General features: G+C 38.7%; 1 protein-coding gene across 1 annotated transcript in view; it reads right to left on the bottom strand.

Annotated features, from left to right (window-relative positions):
• Positions 1-287: 287 nt before the first annotated feature.
• The window catches only part of RXFP2 (relaxin family peptide receptor 2), a 59748-nt gene continuing 38390 nt past the window's right edge, over positions 288-21645 (bottom strand). Inside the window, exons 10-18 of the mRNA XM_044250657.1 lie at positions 19640-19711; positions 18118-18189; positions 14761-14832; positions 14582-14653; positions 12457-12528; positions 9613-9842; positions 8360-8770; positions 5091-5309; positions 288-776 (exon numbers count right to left, since the gene is read on the bottom strand). Of these exons, the coding sequence (XP_044106592.1) occupies positions 517-776; positions 5091-5309; positions 8360-8770; positions 9613-9842; positions 12457-12528; positions 14582-14653; positions 14761-14832; positions 18118-18189; positions 19640-19711 (1480 nt within the window). The 3' untranslated portion in view covers positions 288-516. The remainder of the gene's footprint in view (positions 777-5090; positions 5310-8359; positions 8771-9612; positions 9843-12456; positions 12529-14581; positions 14654-14760; positions 14833-18117; positions 18190-19639; positions 19712-21645) is intronic.

The raw sequence follows: 21645 nt of genomic DNA, 5'->3' as shown, positions 1-21645 counted from the left end.
CAGGCTTGAGGCAGGTAAACATCTCAGAAATCCTTTGCCATCAGTACAGCAGGATGCTGATGATTTCATTTAACATTGAAAAAACAAGGGAAGAGATGCTAAGATTATGTTATTATGGCTACACTGGAATTAGATGTCCTGAATGTTTTTATTTTGTAGACAGTGCAACCCAACTTATAAGCAGACTATGCAGTGCCAACATGTGGGTGTTCACTGGTAGGTTGGTCATATTGACTAGCTGTAGATCAACTGCACATCAGCCTACTATATACGAATTCACTCATGCATGTCAGGAACATAAGGGTGAGAAGAACCCATACGTATAGTTCTCGGCACTGTTGATAAATAGTACAGCTGCCACTGGAATGTGGTGCATGCCAGAGGTCATTCTGCTGTGCTCTCTGTGTAGAAAGGTTTGGTGTTGGTGGAGATGAAAAGCATTGCAGACGTCATCTTCCAAACACTGTACTTTTCTTAAAGGTAGTCCACTAAAAGTCCAGGGATCTGAAACCATGACTAGGAAATTGGTTTCACTGTACCATCCCCAAGGGTTATTTTGTTAAAAACCCCAAGTTTAAGTGAAGAGGAATCATCTGTCCACACAATGGATATAGAGATACTCTTTTTTTTGGTTTTGAAAATCGATTTCCTTCGATGTTTGTGCAGCAGCTGTTTCAACTTGTCCTTGAAAAAGCTGGTTGTGAGAGTGTAGAGGATTGGATTCAAGGCACTGTTTACTGGAAGGAAAAAAATGACTATCCAAGAGATGATTGTGCCTGGAGAGGGAAATGAAGTGTGGAAAATTTCATGAAGTGGAAGTTTTAAACAACACAAATAACATATAACATTTTGTGGTCAGTGCTATTTGGGGAGGGCTACCCAGTTCACTCAAGTTTTCTTTCACCTTATTGAAAATCTATCTGTTGGAGGAGCATAGGAACTGTGAATCCAACGTCCTACCATTCTGAATTTCAGTAACTATTTGGTAGTTTGTTGTAAGGTCAAATGAGAGGAAGTATGTAAAATACACTTTGATATGTAATTTATTGATAAATTGATATGTAATTTATTTTTCTTGTTTTCTTGATAGAAAAGTAAGAAAATAAAGAAATACTTCTTAATCAATATGTCAGTGTTGAGAAAACATCTGGTCCAGGGTCATATCTGACCTGGGTCTTAACTCCACTCTTGAAAGCCTTATTGCCTACCCCCTATTCCAACCATCCTTTCCAGAGTGGAGGCCGAAGTTGTGAAGAGCAAACAAGAATACATCTTCCAACTTAATCAATCTTATCTTGTGAAGCATTACAGATACTAGTTAGAATATTAAGGGAAAGATGCCACAAAAAGTCCTTTGTGAGGAGAAATTTGTGAGGGTAGTGTCCTTTCCAAATACATCATGCACTTGGTTAGGATGAAGTGTGTTTTCCCCTTTATGCACAGCCTGCTCTTAGGGCCAGACACTTAGCTACGGGACTATGGGCAAATTACCTAAGCTCCCTGGACCTCAACTACCCTATCTGTGAAAGGGGCTGATGATAACTTACTTGATCGAAGTCAGGGGGCTGGGTCAGAGTCGGCGGCTCTGCTGACGTCCCTCTTCAGCACTAATACCTGTGATCCTCTGACCCCACCACACTATGCTGCCTCTTTCCATGTCTCCAAAGATGCAAGGAACTCCCAGCTCAGATGAAGAGCTGAATCCTAAGACCAGGGATATGTTCCCTGTCCCAACCCCTTTGTCACCTTCTCTTTCCTACCCACCCTCACAATTTTCTTATCCTTTAAACACCATTACTTGTTCTTCTTTGCCTTGTTTTGTTCCTTCCATCTTTTCTGTTCTTCTCTTTCTTTTCTATTCTTCCTGACTGCTTATCTGGCCTTTCCTCCTCTCCTGCTATCTCTCCCTTCTCCTTTTTTCTGTTTGCCTTCCTCTTTTCCTATCCCATCTTCTCTTTCTTGTTCTTATTTATTTTTTTGAACTGGAAAGAATATGGAAGAAAAATATCTATATTTAGCATATCTTAGATTTATTAAAGTTTCATATTACTATATCACTTGTATTTATTTTTTTTTAAATTAGACAATATGGACAGTGCATGATTGAAAAAAAAACAACAAATCAAAACAGAACAAATTAAGTTGCTTTTTGTCTGTTACATCCCCAAATGAAATTGTGACCAGGAATGAGACTTTCCATTCAGTCTCAGGGTAACTCACTTTATAAGGTCAGCAGGTGAGTTCTGAGAAAGGAGCGCTAATGCTGCCTTATCTTTCAGGCTGATCACACATACTATCAGTGACATGCAATGGTGGAGCACACCCCAGAGTTCTTGGAGGGTGGGCACAAGATGGGTTTAGTTCAGTGAGTACAGCATTTCCTACAACACATGGGAAGTCAGGCAAACAAGAAGGGGCTTAGTAAAAAATGATCAGGGCTACTCTCCTAGGTCCACTGATATATTCAAGACAAACCTCAAAGTACTCTGCTACAAACATAGAGAAAGACTGATGTATGGCCCATTAAGGATTTCATAAGACACTTTTTTTCCTATTCCAGTTTCCCATCATGATCTGAAATGTTATAAGCTTTCAAGGACAATGACTACTCCTGTAGCTCTCTGGTTGATCACCAGACATCTCCTGATTTTAAATCAGACAGTGTTATGGGCTGAATTTTGTCCCCCACCCCAAATTCATACATTGAAGTCCTGACCCCCAGGACCTCAGAATGTGACTATATGTGACAGGCCTTTAAAGATGTCATTATGTTAAAATAAGGACATTGGGATGGGCCTTAGTCCAATTTGACAGGTGTGCTTATAAGAAGAGGGAAACTTTCTTATATGAGAGATACAATGGGAACACGCACAGAGGAAAAACCACGTGAGGACACAGTGAGAAGGTGGCCATCTGCCAGCCAAGGAGAGAGGCCACAGCAGAAATCTGTTGACACTTTATTCTGGAATTCCAGCCCTCCAGAACTGTGAAAAATAAATTCTGTTGCTTAAGTCACCCAGGTCGTGTTACTGTGTTATGGCAGCCCGAGCAGAGTAATACAGAGAGATGGGCCTCAAGGAGCTGACAGACTCACAGAATAAGAAAACTGGAAGGAATTCGAGAGGCCTTATGAAAATCTTCTCAGTGAGGTGAGGTGACCTCCCTACATTTCCTCAGCTGCTCAGTGGCGGGGTTAGGACAGAAACCTAGGACTCCTGCCTTGCTTGGTCCTTCCTCCACCACACAAGGCTGCCTCCTCCCACATCCAAGAAAATCAAGTGCCTGAGGTGAGGAAGGACATCAAAAACATGGAAAGAGAAGCTGGGGAGGTTGATGAGATCATCCATTTCCCACCCTGTTCCATCATTCTTGGATCAGCTCAGCCTCTTTTGTTGAAAATGCATTTATTAAATAACATTATGTGAAAAACACTGTGGAAAGATGAATGAGACATGGTCCCTAATATTCTGAAGCTTATAAACCGAGGGGAGCAATGAACATATTAAAGAATAACACTGGTAAGAAGTGGTTCAGATGAGGCTAGTAAGTAAAGTATGAACAAAATGTTACAGACATTTAAGCAATTGGGTTGGATGGGAGTGGGTTGGAGAGAGGTATGGAACGGCACCATGGGTGAGTGAATATTTGGGTTGAATTTTGAAGGATGAGAAGGGCTATTTAGTAAGCTTAAGTCTTAAAGATTGAAGATACAACACAGTTGGAGAGAACAACTTCAGCAAAGGCAAGGCATTAAAAAGGTGCCGAAAAAAAGAATCCCAATAATTCTGATGGGTCCTGGATCACAGAATACCTGAGGGCAGAGTGGGAGGTAACATTTCTCAAGCTGATCCCAGCACTTGGACTTTATTCTATGAGCAATGGAGGCCAAAGGCCATTTTACTTTTGTTAAATTTGGAATGTAAGGATATAAACATTGAGATGCCCAGGAAGCTGTAGTAGACCGGACAATTCAGACTGGACAATTCAGCTCTCGTCTTAATGAACTCTGCTCCTCCCAGCCTCCAGGCTCTCCCCTATCCCTAAGTAATGGCACACACATTCTTGTGTCCTCTGCTCTCCCTGCCCAGTGGAGGTTCCCAAGTAGTCAGCCCCAATTGCTCTCTTGACCTGCACATTCACACCTTACATGGCTTCAGGGATGCCTCTGCCTTGCGGTCAGGCTAAATGGATGACAGGTGAAGGGGGGAGTTGTGGATGTTGTGTCATTTTTTTTTTTTTTTTGGATGTTGTGTCATTTTGCAGTGAGACAATGTCAAGGTCTCCCATGACTCTGCACAAGCTGGAGGGACATAAACTGTTCCAGCTGTTGGTTACTTGTACATTCACCATACTTTTGTAAGTGCTTCTGAAGTGCCAACCCATGTGTAACACTAGGGTGCCAGGATGAATAAGACCCAATTCCTGCTCCTTGGGACGGATTCCCCAAGTAGAAGTCTATTTCACAAAGTTAGGCCAAAGCCCCAGGGTGGGGGGCTCTCCATGGCTGTTATTTTTAGATCCTAGAAGAGATTCAGATGAAATCCTAACTCATGAAAGATTTTTTCCCTCTGGTTGAAGTAGGCATGTGTGTGGGAAACCTGGCCCTCTGGATGAAGCACTTGAACAGAACATCTGACATTCTGGAGCTTGTGTGACAACCACAGGGTAAGGACCATGAAGTAGACCTGCAGTTCTCAGCCAGGCGTGTGTGTCTCAGAAGCACGGGGGGAACTTTTCCAAAATCCCAGGGTACAGCTCTTTGCCCCTGTAGATTAAATCTAGAAGCCCAGGGAGGAACCTGGGCATGTGTATTTTGATTTTGTATGTTAACTCTTGATTAAGAATCACTATCTAGGGAAATGAGTTAGTTATTTTTCCTAGCTCCTGTTTTCTCGTCGTTCCTGTCTGGATTATACCACTACCCAGTTTCTATCTTAGATTAGAAAATGTTGGGAAGAATAATAGCTGTTTGCACCAAAGTTGTATGTAGTTGTTTACAGAGAATTTACTATACGTCAAGCACTGTATTCTGACCTCGTCAGGGAATGTAAGATGGCAAAATGTACTTGGGAATAATAGAAGGGACTGACCTGGTATTTCCACCCGGAAGAGGGAGAGAATTTTAATTACAAATACAGGAATCCAGCAGATGGCATCAGAGAACACTATAAAAAAGAAACGATTTGCAACAGCCACCTCTCTTCCAATGTGATTCCTCACTTCTGAAGTCTGCAAGGCAGTTTTTTTAATGGAACAGAACATAATAGTATAGGAAAACACAATGATGAGAAAAGCCAGCAAGTTCACACCTGTTGGAAAAAGCACAGCTCTTAACATCTCAGGTGTATAAATCAACAGTAAAATACTGTGTTACACAAATGTTCATTATGGTGCCTCTTCTTACACTGTACTTCCAAGAAACATTCTTTTGTATAAGCCCAGTTGTAATCAGCTGAAAACCTTGAATCTAAGCCTATAAGCTAATGGAATTGCGTTTGCCAAATCAAAAAGATATTGGAAATACACAAAACTTTTATGAAGAGTTACAGATCTCTGAAATTCAGATCTAGGTGTGTATCATGAGGCGAATTTTAGCTTTTTTAAAGTCAGAAAAAAGCTATTTTCATTTTTTGCTCTCTGCAGATTCAATCTTAAAGGATTACGTATAATCATATGTACACCTCAAAGAATAAATATGATTCCGTTTCTTTATCTTATAAGTATGAACAAGATAACCTTGGAATATCAAGAAGATAATAGCCACAGAAATACTACTTCTCATGGTTTTTTTGGTCCTAAGTAAAAATAATATATAGAACAAAAATCCATTTTTTCAGATACCTGATAGTAATTTAAGCTAAGATTCAGAGCCCTTTAGACTTATTTTAGAAAAAAATATATATATAAGAAAAAATAATAAATTCAACTATGAATTTTTTTAGGGTCAAATATGTTTGGACGATTCTCAATGAACATCACTATCTTATAGTGTTGACTTCTCAGTCACTTTGTTATATTTTTTCTATAATAAAATTCCTAAGAGTAATGATCTTATTCCTCACTATGAACATAAAATATGCACACAATTTCAAAGTTGTTTAAAAAAATGTATTATGGAGGGCACGGCTTGCATGGAGCACTGGGTGTGGTGAAAAAATAATGAATAACGTTTTTCTGAAAATAAATAAATTGGAAAAAAAATGTTCTTCTGAATCTGGACTATGTAAGACAGGTGAAGTCTAAAGGAAAGTTCTATAAATTCCCAGTGTTCTATTGTTTTTATCTAAAATATTTCACATTCCACAGAATCTCATAATAAAGCCATACAATAGAATTTTATAAAGTTGGTTTATGTTGGGCCTCTTGTCAGAAACTTCAGTTAAGAACAATAGAAAATGACTGTTAAGATGATATATCATGAAAACAGATGTGAACAGACCAAAAGTGTGTGTTCTGAAAGCGACGTAGGGATGTGAGAGGTTAGCAACAGAAGATACTGGGCGAGGGGCATAAGGAAACTATACTATCTTTGCAACTTCTCTCTAAATCTAATTCTGTTCTAAAATAATGAATTTGCTTAAAAACTGTGCATTCTTATACTCTTTAAAGAGAAGAAAGGGCTCTAGGACTCCTATTCTCATAGGTAAACCAAGTGTATATAGATGATGAGATACGTGTGTGTGTGTTACAGTTACTATCTCATTGTCTATCTGGAATACATCACAGGTGCTACACCCATTTTAGCCTATCTCACACCCTTTAACTGTAAGATCCAGCCAAACCTAACTCCTTGGCCCTTCATCTGAACCTGTTCCTTGGTTATGGACCTCTACATCCACTATGTCTTTTTCCTGGAATAGACTTCATTTAGCTAATACCTCCTTATCCTTTGAGCCCAAGGATTTCAATTCATTTCTACTGGAAAACTTTCCCTGGTGCTTAGATTTGAGGCTCCTAGAACATCCAGTACTCCTTTTTTATAGCATTTGTGAATCTGTGATGTAAGAATGTGTTTACTTGTCTTTATCCCCCTTTCTAGTGGTGGTCTGTGAGGGCTGATATGTTGTATCTCCAGTGCCCCAAGTAGCGCCTGGCCTATAGCAGGTGCTTAATAAATCCTTGATGAATGAGTGAATATAATGTTGTGTGTGTGTGTGTGTGTGTGTGTGTATCTACAAAATGCATCTATGCTAGGAAGAGCTTACAATATCCATGAAAAAATAGCTATAGAACAGGTAGTATGTGAAGAGTATTATTAAAGTGGTGCTAAGAAAGTGTATTTCTCAGAAGAAGAGAAGGAAGAGAAGAAGAGCTGGGACTGGTGGTTAGAGCCATTTTGTGATGTGTTTTAAGTGACTCATTGACAATTGACCTTGAGAGTAGCAGGAAGTCACTGAAGGTCTCGGAAGGGGAAACAGTCTTTTGGATATTCAGGTAGGGAACAGGTTAACAGGAGAGAGAAAGCCTCCAAGGCCAAATGACAAGTAAGGGCTAATGTAATAAACCTTATTTATAAGCCCTTGGGGGTTGAGGTAGTGAGGTTTTACATGAAGGTACTAGTAGGTACAGACTAGAGGAAATAGAAGGCAGAGGCATATTTAGATGAAAAAATTATCCAATGTAAAAGAAAGGATGATAGAGCTTATTGACCACTTTGAGGAGTAGAAAAGATGAGAAAAAGGGAATTAAAATGATAATACTCCCCTAGTTAAACAATGACATGGAAATTGTCTTTAAGCAGGAGGGTTACCTATAGGAGGGCAATAACAAATGCTTTTTTCTAACCTTAAAGAGCTAAACTTCCCATTCATTTTTTTTTTTTTAAACAGAGGAAGTAAGATCTTTTAAAAATTAGGGGGAATTAAAAAAAACTGAAAAGTGAACCGTTTTATTCAGCACTCTTACATTGTTGACTTTAGAGCTGCATTTACCAAAGACAATAAACCTTCTTGGTATTTCCATTCTAATAATCTCCTGCCAATGAGTTTCCAGAATTTTATTATTATTATTTACTTATAAGTCATATCTAGATTGTAAGAATAAATGATTTCAGATAACTTGGTGGGGTCACAGTTCAAGGCACTAAAGCTCAGAGTTATGGTGTGAGAATCAAAGGGTCTTACAGATAATAAAAGACTATCCAGAGATCTTGACAGTATGCTTTTGTTTCCCCTACTAAATCTCTATAGTTAAACGTTTAATAAAAACTATCAATACTTAGTAAGAACTTTTCTTTCAAAAAGGGCTGAGTCTGGAGTAAAACTGTTTACTTTCTGAAGGGGACAAACACACCTTTGCTAAAATTTCTGGTATTCCCATCAGAATTACGTTGGTCCAGAAAATGAGAAATATAATTTACCTAGGAAAATTCCAAGAGAATACCCTTTGCTTCCAATATCTTCCGTTTGGTCATAATACAGTGGGAAACATACGCCATTTTTTCCATAAAAGTTTCCAAAATAATCTTCATTCCAAAATGGAATCACAGCTATTAAAAATCCTACAATCCAGATGCAAATGAGGATGACTGAGGTCTGCCCTTTTCCCGGACGGATGTTACTGAAGGGAAAGACAATGACCAGGAACTTCTCCAAAGTCAAGTATGTCAGGAGCAGGACGGAGACTTCAGTAGATAGCATGGCCAGGAACCCCATGAGGCGGCATTCTAAACTCTCCATCCATAGCAGCGCATACTTCTGATATTGCCCGCGGTATTTTATATCAAAAAAGCCAATGAAGAACAAATAAATACCCATCAGGCAGTCTGCACCTGTTAAAGAAACAATACAGTGTCTGTTGGTAGTTTCCAGCGTCTCTGTTTTTTTTTTTTTTAATTTTATTTTTTATTTTTAAGAACATTTTTTAAAATTAATTAATTTATTTTCAGAAAAACAGTATTCATTATTTTTTCACCACACCCAGTGGTCCATGCAATCTGTGTCCTCTATAATACCCACCACCTGGTACCCCAACCTCCCACCCCCCCGCCACTTCAGACCCCTCAGATTGTTTTTTAGAGTCCATAGTCTCTCATGATTCACCTCCCCATCCAATTTACCCCAACTTCCTTCTCTTCTCTAACACCCCTTGTCCTCCAAGATATTTGTTATGCTCCACAAATAACTGAAACCATATGATAGTTGACTCTCTCTGTTTTGGTTTTTTAATTAGGTCTTCCTCCTCCATCTTGTATTAAATGAACTAATATAAACACTGACAACAGTCTCTAAAGGACAAGGACTTCAGGAAAGTTCTCCTAATTCTAAAGTACCACACCGGGTCTTTGATTTATAGTTAAAAAAAAAAAAATGGCAGAGTGTGTATGTGGGGGGAGGTGGTAATTTGTGTGGGGCAAGCTAGTTTTTGAACAGCAAACAAATAGTACTTGAATAGTTAATAAAGAGAATGTTTTCTGGGCTTGAGGAACATGGGTGCTATCGTCATCAAACGTTAAACAGAGTTTAGTATATAATCCACAACCTGTCCTCCATAATCTGTCCATTGATTGATTCATTGGCTCCCTGTTACCCCATTTCCAAGATATAACCTCACACAGTGGGTTCTGGGCCACTGCAAACTCATGCTATCGAAAACAGAGGAAAACATACTTACAACAAAGGATTTTGATGGACGTAGCGTGAGTCGTATTTTCAGCTTTAATGAAAGATCTCATGCCAATGACAAAAAGATTTCCAAAGCAGGTTATGAAAGCTATAACCCACACAAATATTCTGAGGATATTGTTAGCCAAGAGGTCCTCAAATGAAGAAATGCCGTCAGTCAAGGGCATACATATGCGGACATGGGGAGCATAGGAGCAGTATCGAAAGTTTGTGAAATAACTAAATTCAAAGGGAAAAAAAGAGTCACTTTACAGCAATGACAGAGAAACTACAGTTGCCATCCTATATCAGAGCTACTGCTCTGTCAGGTATGCAACTTCACTAGGTCTGTTTATTTTTGTGTAGTAGTGATTATGCAATTATAGAATTCCTCATTAAATAGGACGTTACTCTAGGCAGTGTGCTTCTTGGGAAGATGAAGAACCCGAAGGACATAGAAATTCCGTGCCTTGACTGAGATGAATCGGGGGGGACATGAGAATGTGAAGTCTCCAGGACTCCATTTTCCTCATCACAATGGATGATTCTCTAGGGTGTTATAAAAAGGAAATTGTCTTTGTTACACTAATCTACAGCAAACATTCAGGGACTTGGGTTTGGGATGTAAAGGACCGATAGCAGCTCACTGAAAACATCTCTGTCTTGTACTTTGTTTTAAGTATACTCACTTAACCAGCCTCTTTTTCCCTGACACTGGCAGGAAGGGAGGGTCTCTGAGACTAGGAAAACTCAGTCTCACGGGAGCTAGGAGAAGAAGCAGATTTCATACCAGGGCCTCATAGGGCTTAAACAATTTCTAGAGGCAAATATAGGTTTGTTTTGGATCTAGGTGTATGGACGCTTGAAATGTTTGAATCGGGAGTTCATTTGGCTTATTGCTATTCTCCAAACCTGTGTGTTTAGGCTTCCCCCACCGCCGCCATAAAATTTATTCCATTTTTGTTTTCTCATACCATCTCTTGTAGTTCATTTATCTTTGTCTAATCCTTTTTTGCCATCTCCGCATTCAGTTTTGAGACTAGCAATGTGAACTAGCTTTACTTGGCCATGGACTCAAGGTCCCTGTGATTGATTGGCTGCCCAGACCCACCTCACCTTCCCTTCATTGTTCATTCCATTCAGGCATATTGGCCTTCTTCCAGTTCTCAAAGGAGCCAGGCTCACCCCCCTCTTGTCACTGCAGTGCTTTTGCTGTTCCCTCTGCCTGGAAGATTCTTTCCCTAGACATTGCCAGACTTGGTCCCTCCCTGCATTCAGGTCTGCTCAGACATCACTTCTCTCTTCCATGTGAACCATCTGTATCCTCTTTGTGTCCTTTCATCTTGCTATATTTTTCTTCACAGTGTTTTTTCACAATTTATTTGTTCACTTTCTGTTTCCCAAAGCTAAATGGAAGCTCCATGGGCAGACACTCTGTCTCCTGTTTGTCCTGGGTTCTCAGATCTAGAACAGTGCCTGACACATGGGAAGTACTCAACAAATACTTCCTAGGTGAGTAAGTGAAATATGGAGAATTTAGTGCTGGGCTTGTCAGGTAGAGAAATAGGGGGCAGTCATTGCCCTCAAGCAGCTGACAGTCTAGCTTCCTGAAATCATCTATCCAATTAAAGGAACTTGATACATAATTGCCTTTTTATCTTCTCCTTGCCTGGAGTCTTTAGCACACACTTGACTTAACCTCTCTGTTCCTTTAAGGTTCCATTATGTCCACTGTCTTCAGATGGACCCAGCTTGGGTCTGTTGGTTATTCATCCTCTCCTCCTGTTGTGACCATGGCACTGGTTGGCAGGTGGAAGGGCAGGGGATTATGAGGCGGACATATTTCAATAAATGAAGGACAAATAAGTTGAAGAATAACTAGGTCACTTAGTAGGGAAATAACCAACTTAACACATTTTCTGTTAATTGTTAGGTCCTTCTTGACCTCAACCCAAGGTTCATATTTTAAGTGACGCCTTCTCTATCAAGTTCTAAAAAGGTTGAATTTCTCTATTCTAAGAGGACCTCAGATTTTACCCCCAACAGTGAAATGATAGCCTCATTAAGTAAGTATCTACTGGTGCCACAGAAAGAGAAATTATGAAAAACCATGTGGATATGCATTAAGTACTTGTCTTTTAGTAATCACACCTACTGCAGACTTAAACAAAATGTTCTCCCAAAAAGCACCTTCACACCAACCATTTCATCCACTTGCTGCACCCAACTTGTAATCTTACACCGAATCCTCCCTATTGTTGTGGATAACAAGGGTTAATTTTTGAAATCATGAACACATAGATTACACAGTTGATAAAGAAATGAATCACGTCATAAACATATATATTAACACAACTTACACAGTGTACTTTAGCCAAATATATTAAAGTGACATCAAAAACTACTATAAAGATTAATTACCTCCATTTTGTAATGCACTTAGTAACAGTAACAACACCTGGAATTTATATAGCACCTTTCTTCCTAAGGGCTCAAATCTTAGAGCAGCCGACTGCTCATTCATGTGAGGTGAATTAATGTTTCCAGGTCTCCTGAGTACCATTTAGCCAGGGACTTCATCTTGTGTAATGTGTGGCATTCTGGTACCCTGATCTCTTATTGGGCCTCAATTGGATAAACAGCGTGTTTCCAGAGAGAAGTGTCATTCGTGTCGGCACATCATTATATTGAACTCTATTTGAACAGGGACCAAAGGTGACAAAATTAAAAAGTTCTCAATAAAAAAAACTTTTCTTGCATACAAACACATTGCAGTGATACATTAGACAGTTTATACTAGAATACTGGCAATACTTTGCCATGCTTACTTCTCCATTCTTTCATACATACATACATGTGAGAAAGATTCGTCATGGGTTGAAACATCCGCGTGTTTATATTTGGAATCTCTATCCTTTCCAGGTCTCTGGAAAATATGCACAAGAGGTTTCATGTTTTCAGGACTGAACTTTAATAATTGCATTGTGTGTCATATCCTAGATACCATACTTCAAAGTCTTATTACCAGTGCCAATGAGGATGAAAATTTTACAGTAAGCTATCCTAGAAGATCGCCATTTCTATTTATGACTTCTGTAAGTTGTCACTTCATATGCAGAATTACATTCTAATAGAACATTCTCATACATTTCTTTGATTTAAAAATGGCAGTGGTGATTTGTGTGATCATGAAATTGGCTGCCTCGTTTGATTTTATAGACCACACCATGTGAGTTTTAGAGGCTTTCAGACAGGAACTCATATTTCCAACCTGAGAAAATCACCGGGAAGTAAGTTTTGTGAGAACCTGGATTTGAATGGAAGCATAATGCCTTTCCTTCCTCCAACCCTATGAGATATCCTTGGAGGGCTCCAGTGGGAAACCCTATATTCCTCATTTATCCAGAAGCTTCTTCAAATACAGATTCTTTGAAGACTGTTTAGGATGGCATGAATTAAGAGAGTCTGCCATGTTCTCAGGAAACAGATGGACAGAGGAAAGTCTAAGAAAACGGAAACATTTACTTTTAAGGTTTATTTTGAAAGATGTTTGATTCTCACTCAGTTTCTTTTTTGGCTGATCTGAATAAGGATTTCTTGACATGGTTCTGAGTTTTCCTTTATCCATGGAGTCCTTCACAGAACTGCCTTGTTCTTTGGCAGTCAGAAATGAAACCTTGCGGAGCAATTATACTCCAGAATTGTCCCACGGCCTCTTCTGTAGGAAACTCTTGAGTCATTTTTAAAGGATTTGTTTCCCTCGTCTTTCTTTTGCCCTCTGGCTTTCTCCTGGATTCACCACAGTTTTCGCTCTACATGGATTGTGTGATTATTTGATTAATAGCCAATAGTCTCCAAAGGGGCAGAGGTTACTATAACTTGGGTGTCCAAGACAGTGCTATGGATAAATTGGTGACCAGCAAATGTTTATAAAGTAAATGTGTAAATGAATTTTAAAAAAATGAAACAATAAAGAAAAGTGTTGGGTAAATTGTTTCTAATTTGACTTTTAGAAAGGCATGCTGTGATAGCATGATATTTTGGCTTTTAGAATTCAGTGTGCAGTAAGTGAAAAATCATTTTGTTCACATTCTAAGGCCTATTTTTATATGAAAAAACAATATGTTATATATATGTATAACATATATAACCAATAACATGTATATAACATATAACATGTATATCATTTTTTTTTGTATTCTTGCTTCTTAAGAATAGGAACCAAGTCTTTTTCATCAGTGGATGCTCACCTATACATGTTGAAAGGGAATCTAAATCTGAAATTAATTTCCAAAAGAAAACTATTTAGCAAGAAGAAAAAGTGATATTAAAGATTAGTCTTTAGAATTAAATGAACAAAAGCTTTAGGCTGTGGTCACATAATGTGTATGTCCTCTGCGTAAAAACAAACAACAAACTTGAACCAAAAAAGTTTATTTCTGGGAAAGGAATGAGGAAGTTAAAAGAAAAACTGGCAGAGTTCTTGATGGTATTTAAACCTAATACATTTGAAATTTAAAAATACTAAACAACATTAAGTGCCTGAATATTGGTGGGATAATTTTTTCTTTACTTTTGAAATATAGAAAGCATATACCATAGATCAATATCAAGGAAACTGTTGTAGCAAAGGGAAAAAGAAAAAGCAAGCAATTCTTACATAATTTTTTTTTAACCAGTTTTTCAGTAACCAAACTACTGAAAATTTAATTTTTTGGGAGGATTGCAGGTTGAGATTTTTCCATATAAATCTGGTATAGGTAATTTCAAACAAAGAAATGTTCTTTACAACATATTGAATGGTTTTTGTTGTCATTCAGTACATACTTGATGATAACAATGATATTTACAACTGTCTGATGATACATGTTCAAGTAAAAAGCTCTCTGTGTATAAAGTACCCATTTAAAAATAAATGTGGTTCTGAGGAAAGTACATCCACTAAAATGATAATCAACATGTCATTATATTTCACTTACAGAGACTGAAGTTGTTTAAGACTTTCAAACTGGTTCTTGTGGAGATACAAAAGAGGATTGGACGACAGATTCCTTTTGTACCATCAGAAAGAGGGAGGAAAGAAGCATCAGGATGTTATTATTTTGGAAGCTCAAGATATTGCCATTTAAATCTGATGATGGTGGGAAAAAGAACTCACAGTTTTTGTAGAAGCTTCAGGTCTTTAAAAATGTGGGGTGGTAGCTCCATTATCATATTGCTAGACAGGTCCCTGTTGATGACAGTGAAAACCCAACACAGTTACACTGGAAATAATTGACAGGGTTATTACTTCTCACAATTATCATCATCCCATTTGACGTAACAGAAAATATGATCCAATTTAACCAACCTGATAACTTGTTACAAAACAAGGCTGTATGAGACAGCCAAATGGATATGTTTTCCATCACTTTCAGACATGTGACATTTTGCTCATCCAGTTCCTGTCTGGAATTTCCTCTCAGTCTCTCTCCAACACATTCCAATTTGGCTTCAGTGTCTACTTTGGGTAATTTTCTCTGTTTCAGGTACTCTCAGTACATTTCAATCATTCATTATTTCTTTGACTCCTCTTTGTTTCAAGTATGTGATATCTTGTTTATCCAACTGTATTACAAGCTTTCTGAAGCCAAGACCTATGTCTTCTACTTACTCTGCATTCCAGATAAGACAATATTGGCCACATATTATCTGCCCAGACACTTTCAAATGAATAAGTTTGCACATTTTAAATCTATTTTAAAAAATATATTAAAAATGTAGAATGAAATATATTAGGACTGTCCAATCCACGAAGAATCATAGGGAAGTGCTTCTATAGAATGTAGAAAAGGATTTGCACATATCAGAAGGAATTAGGACTCTTCAAGAGTTCAAAATATCCTTCTGAAGGAAAGATGTTCCAAGGTGAAACAGACATGCAATTGCTTAAGACTCAAGCAAAAGATCTTATCTATATTTGATGTTTTGGAAATGCTGATGGATATGTGGAAGTTACAAATAACTAAGACTCACGTCTCTTTCTAAAGAACGTTACAATTAGAATAAACAACTAGATTATAAAACAAGGAAGTAATGAAGCAAGTGCTATTATAGATGTACTGATAAAAAACAGAGGAAGGAGTTAAAAGTCAGGAACTTTTTGAACAAAGCTTTATGATTTTCATAGGTAGTATAAAAGAAGAATAGCCTTTTAGGTGAGAATTAAGCCAGATCAGTGAAACAGAAACTTGAGATTCAATGACAACTTCTGGAGTTGGCAAATGGTCCAGCATGGGTGGAGGATGGAAAGCATAGCGAGATATAGAGGAAATGAATCTGGAAATGAGCATGGAGACAAAATAGAAGGGCCATGAATACATTCCAAGGCAGAACTTCCTTGGATAGTCCAGGGCATAGTATAGGCAGCAGAACCAAAGAGGATGCTTATAAAAAGGGCACGTTCCTGGTGTCTACTCCAGAACTATCACCTCAGAATCTCTGGGAGGGAGCCTGGTAACATGTATTTAAAGCCAGTATCCCTCGTGATTCTTCTGAACATTAATGTTGAAAGCTGGCAACAAAGAGTGAGAATATGAAGCAAGAGAGTGGCATACTATGCTCTGGTTTATGGGATGATGGTTCTGTCAGAAGCATGAAAAGTCGGAGAATCAAACAATGGAGACCAGGCAGGAGGCTTTGGCCCTGGACCACATGAAAGCTGATGAGGGCTTAAGGGGCTCATGGGCAGTTCTTACCATCTGATAGGACATGAAATGTAAGGAGGTTTGGAGGGAAAGGAAGAGGCTTCAAGCCTGGCTGCCAGGAAGGATGCCATACCGCTATGATGGTAAGTTAAGGGAAAGAAGCTGGCAGGAGGTAAGGGTCATCTAAGAATCCATTGTAACAGATTCCTTTTCAGGTGCTACCATGGTATTCAAGTGTAGATGTCCTGCCAGCTGGGAGTTCTGATCTGGGCCTGCAGGTGAGACGAGGACATCTGGGTCTAGAGCAGAAGGGAAGCCACAGGTATGCAAGGGTCGGAGAGAGCACAACAGAGCAAGATGATGATGTCTTTTGCGGCTAGAAAACATCCTGCTAGTGTTATGTTGAAAAACTAAGTGCAGCCTTTTGGAAGAAAGGACTTTAGTGGCCTTACCTAAATGTGCTTTTCCTCTCCAGCAGGGTTTGTTGTCATGAAGGCATAGTAAAATTGTCTAACATTTTTGTAAATTCAGAGTAAAAGTGTCTTGTTCAAGTTAGTTCTGTAAACTTCTGAATTTCTTGCTTTCACTTACTGATGAGCAGTGGATTGGAATAGATGATTGGTGATGTTTTAAAAAACAAGCTAATATCTCTTAATCAGGCTCTTTTTTGGGGTGGGGGGTGGGAATGTGTGTGGCTCTGCCTAAGCATAGGATAAAAAGAGGATTAGAATATTTTTCAAAATGTGGACTCCATACCACTCTTTCCTTATGTTTGTATCTTAAACATGCTCGTGTGTGTCCTGGGCTGCTTGCCAGCTCTACCCCATATCCCAAATCCCTATCAACCCTCTAAAGTCTCATCAGGAGTGTCCTTGTGAAGAATGAATGAGCAATTCTGAGGGAGCTGCCTTTCACTCTTTGCCATAAAATGACAATATTTTTAGTTCTAATGCAGTGTCTTGCACATACTAGGCACTTAGTAAATATAGGTGGATTTGGTTTGTGATACTTAAAAACTCATTTGAGTTAATTATTCATGAATTAGTTTTCAAATTACTCTTCCTATTTTCCACAGCACTTCCTGGATTTTGAACTGAGATATAAAGAATGGGGGAGAGATTAATTAAGAAATTAATTTCCATTTTTAGGCTTCATATCAGGAGGAGTTCTGTACCCAAGTCATGCCCCTTTGTAATGTAACAGACTTAGTTTTAACTTCCAGTGATACACAGTTATGGGGATAGCAACAAATTAATAGCAAGATAGATGCTTTTAAAAGTTTTAGCTCTACAAAACCTATTTGAGCAGAAAAAGTTACATGAGCTCTCTGAATATTTTTCAATAAACCCGATCATTCTAGACATTTGTGTTTGCTTCATCAGCTCTGGAAGCCATAATTTCTCAAGGGATAATAAGCATCTTTGTTCCTTTGTTCGGTCATGATTAATATGATTTCAGTCAGTCATTCATTTAGCAAGCAAGTATAGTTATTGAGAATTAACTATACTCCAGCCATTAGAGATAATGATCCTGGAGTTGAAGGAGCTCTGGAAAACTCATTTGCTTCAAAACACACACACACACACACACACACACTCACCCAAGAAAACAGGGAGAGAAATTAGAGTAGGCTAAATCCATATTAAGCTCAGTACTTGATTTTAATTTGCTTTTGACTTTAGGATAATGTTGATTTTCTTAATTGATTTTGAATATCCAGGAGTCTTCAGGATTTGGTTGTCACTAGTGAAAAAGCAGCCTCCCTAGTCACTTAAATTTATAATCTTGGAAGAAGCAATCCTATTTTCCTAGTAGACAATGCTACTTACAGTTCTCCTAAATTTTTTAATGAAGAAAATGTCTTCTCTGGAACAAAATCAATTTGATTTCTAGGCAGAAACCTGTAAGACATGGTGAGAGTCAGCACTGTTGGTCTGTGTCTGCTGTAAGAACCAGTTCTCATTGGGAGATGCCACTGATCCGGGGGTAATTCCACAAGGCCTCCTTTGAAATCTCAAAGCTTGTTCTGGTGTGGAACTTAAGGCAAGAATTTCTCACAAAAGATATCCATGTGTTCTCTCTAGGAAATGCTGCTGTAGGTAATTTGAGGGGCTGAGTGTGGTCTATGAAGCTGCATTTTGTTTGGATTCTGATTAATTCAGAAAATGTTCATTTCACAATATGCACACACAGATGTCAAATTTGTTAATTAATTAGAGTAGACTTTGAGAGGATTCTTGTATAAGGCACATTCCTTAGAAAAAGGCCAGAAAGAACAAAGTTTAAATAAACCCCATAGCAGTTTCTGGGGCCACAAATGTATTTTAAATTGGGTGGTGGTGGGGAAGAGACTGGTTTTACATTTTCTTTGTCTAGAAATGGAATTCTCCAAGACATACAGTAAAAAGAGGGGGTCTGCCACTAGCTGCTTTATAGAGGTGTTAACAAATGAGATAATGAATGTGACCATGATTCAAACGCTACATGGAGTTATAAAATAGAAGGTGTCAGTGGAATTTGTTTGGTTTACCAGGGTATGCTCTCATTATCTATGAGAAAAGGAATCAACTCTTTGCATCTCTTCAGTGGGATAGTCCCTCTTTAATCATTAAATATGCTAGTCTGCAGTCTGATAAATACATAGACTGGCAATAACCTCATCTCTTAGTTCATTGAAAAACAGTGGTTAGACGACTACAAAAAAATAAACTCCAATTTTTCTTTTCCAACCACCTGTGCAACCATCGAACATTACTAACTGCTTACTACATGTGGAAACTATGATTCAATCCCAGGCGAAATTCTTGTGTTTTTACCAGTGCAAATGTGCCATAGCCGATCCACGTGCGTAACAGCGCCCCCACTTCAAAAAACATAATCAGCAATCAGAATCACCAATCAGAATCTTTGGGAAATCAGAATACATTAGATATTCTTCCCTTGAGAATAAAATTATTATTTTTTCTTTAGAGAGAAAGAAGAGACATCAAGGGATAATTGTTCACTGGCAGTAACAGCTAACTGTGGTATAGCTAACCGTTTTCACACACATTATCTCATTTCCTTGGTGATCACAGTGTTAGATGCCAGCTCAGCTGAGAGGATGCACGGAAATAATGATTGCCCTCGGCAAGAAGGAGATCAGCTGGAGACCTAAATGCTGGGCAGCTACATTGAAGGCTGGGCCCCACCATCAAAATCGATAATTCTGTGTGTACATTTTCTAGGACTGCCGTTTCAGACAGAGGCTGTAAACAAAACACGACTTTAAAATTCCTTGTCAGTGTTTTCTTTTGACTTTCAAATCTATTGGGTTTCCCCTTGGTTTACTGATTTCCATTATATACTTACAGCACTGTGAGTGAATTACATGACAGAAAAGTGGAATTCGTAAGATATTTTATCCCATTGCCTTCCAAATCCCTAAAAGGCATGGAGAAGAAATATTTTCAGTGTTTTTGCACAAATCACGTCTACAGGCACTTTTTGTTGATATAACAGTTCTGAACTTTATATTTTACCTCATTCCAATTTTTATGTTTTCTTCCTAATCATTGCAGGGTTAATAATATAATTAATATTATGCTTCTTTTCCCTTTCCAGTTAATGTTCTAACTTAATAAAATTGAGGGAAAGGGCAGCCCAACATTTTGTGAGTGTCTCTCTGTGCTAGATACCATGCTATTAATCAACATTACATTGCCACCATAATAGGAGTAACCACCATTTATTAGAGTTTTACAGTGTCAGGTACTCTTCTGAGTGTATAAAAGCACTCCTGGAAAGTTGGTATTATTCCCCCCTCCCCCCGTCCATTTAATATATAAGGAATGTGAGGCTCTTGGGAATTCACTTAATTTCTGGTCACACAGCTGGTAAATGGTAGAACTGACCTTCTAACCCAGATCTGTCTGTATCTAAAGCCTAGACACTAAAGCATGGCATCATAGACCCTTACAATCTCACATTCCTCTGACATCACACAGATACTTTGGTCTCTATTTTGCTAAAGGAGAAAATTGGGCAAATTTATCTTCCAGATACCGAACACCAGAGCCAGGATATGTATCCATCTGCATGACGGAAAGCAAAAGCTCTTTCTTTTATTTTGGTTTTTTTTTGTTGTTGTTGTTGTTTGTTTGTTTTTGGTGCTGAAACCCAGAAAGGAAATGACCGGTCTTTCTACCATGCTTCTGAGAGGCTACTGCTGAGTGTCGCACTGCCCCAGTGTGGCTGGGACAGCCCCCCGCATCACCTGGGAACTCCTCAGAAATGCAGACTCTCAGGCTCCATCCCAGTCCTACTCCAGGACTGAGGTCTTTGTTTTAATTCCAGTATAGTTCACAGACAGTATTATATTAGTCTCAGGTGTAAGATACAGTGATTCAACACTTCCGTACAACCCTCCGTGCCCATCGCAAGTGCCCTCCTTCATCCCCATCACCTATTTCCTCCATCCCCCGACCCAGTTCCTCTCTGGTCACCATCAGTTTGTTCTCAATAGTTAAGAGTCAGTTTCTTGGCTTCTCTCTCTCTTTTTCCTTTGCTCATTTGTTTCGTTTCTTCAATTCTACCTATGTGTGAGATCATATGGTATTTTTCCGTCTCTGATTTATTTCACTTAGCATGATACTCTGTCCACATCGTTGCAAAGGGACTGAGGCCGTAACTAGTCCTCGTATTGTCTGAGATGTGTGCTGACACTGGAGAAGCACTGGTGGAATTAGTGCCTCCTGCTAGTGATCCCTTATGACAGGACATCCCACCATCAGGGAGCCCCCCCTTGGGAGCACTTGAAAATTATCTCTCCCAGCAGTTCCAAAGAAGGAGACAGAGGCAGCTTTCCTGCTAAGTCTCTTAACTTCTTTTTATTTTTTGCTTCCTATAATCTCTGTATATGATGATAGCTATTTTGCTGATTCTGAACATTTCTCAGGTTAACACTAAAATCACAAATTCTTTTGTCCTCCCCTTTTAAGTTTTATTTTATAGCCATCCAGGTGGTCTTGTAGGAACTTGATATTTTTTTCAGCCTTAAAATACTGTGGTTAAAGTAATAAACACTGTACTCTCTTTAAAGTCCAAATATTGTTAAATGGAATGGGAATAAATCTTTTTACATTTTGCAAGTATAACAGTAAGGAGTTAAGAGTATAGCCCTACTGATGGCAAGTGAGGGAGGAAAAGCCTGGCCAGGTCAGACTTTTTTCTGTCTCACTGGATTTTTATGGGACTGACCTCTCAGTTCTTTGTCCCTTTGGTTTAAAGGCCCATTTCCATGTGTGATCAGACAATGCTACAAATGATAAATTTTTACTGGGTGTAAAAATTTCCCCCTAGTGTTTGAGGGAGCCTAG

The sequence above is a fragment of the Neovison vison genome, chromosome 5 (genome assembly GCF_020171115.1).
Source record: "Neovison vison isolate M4711 chromosome 5, ASM_NN_V1, whole genome shotgun sequence".
NCBI lineage: Eukaryota > Metazoa > Chordata > Mammalia > Carnivora > Mustelidae > Neogale > Neogale vison.
Note: the sequence above shows the minus strand (reverse complement) of the source record. Positions and strands in the feature narration are given on the sequence as shown.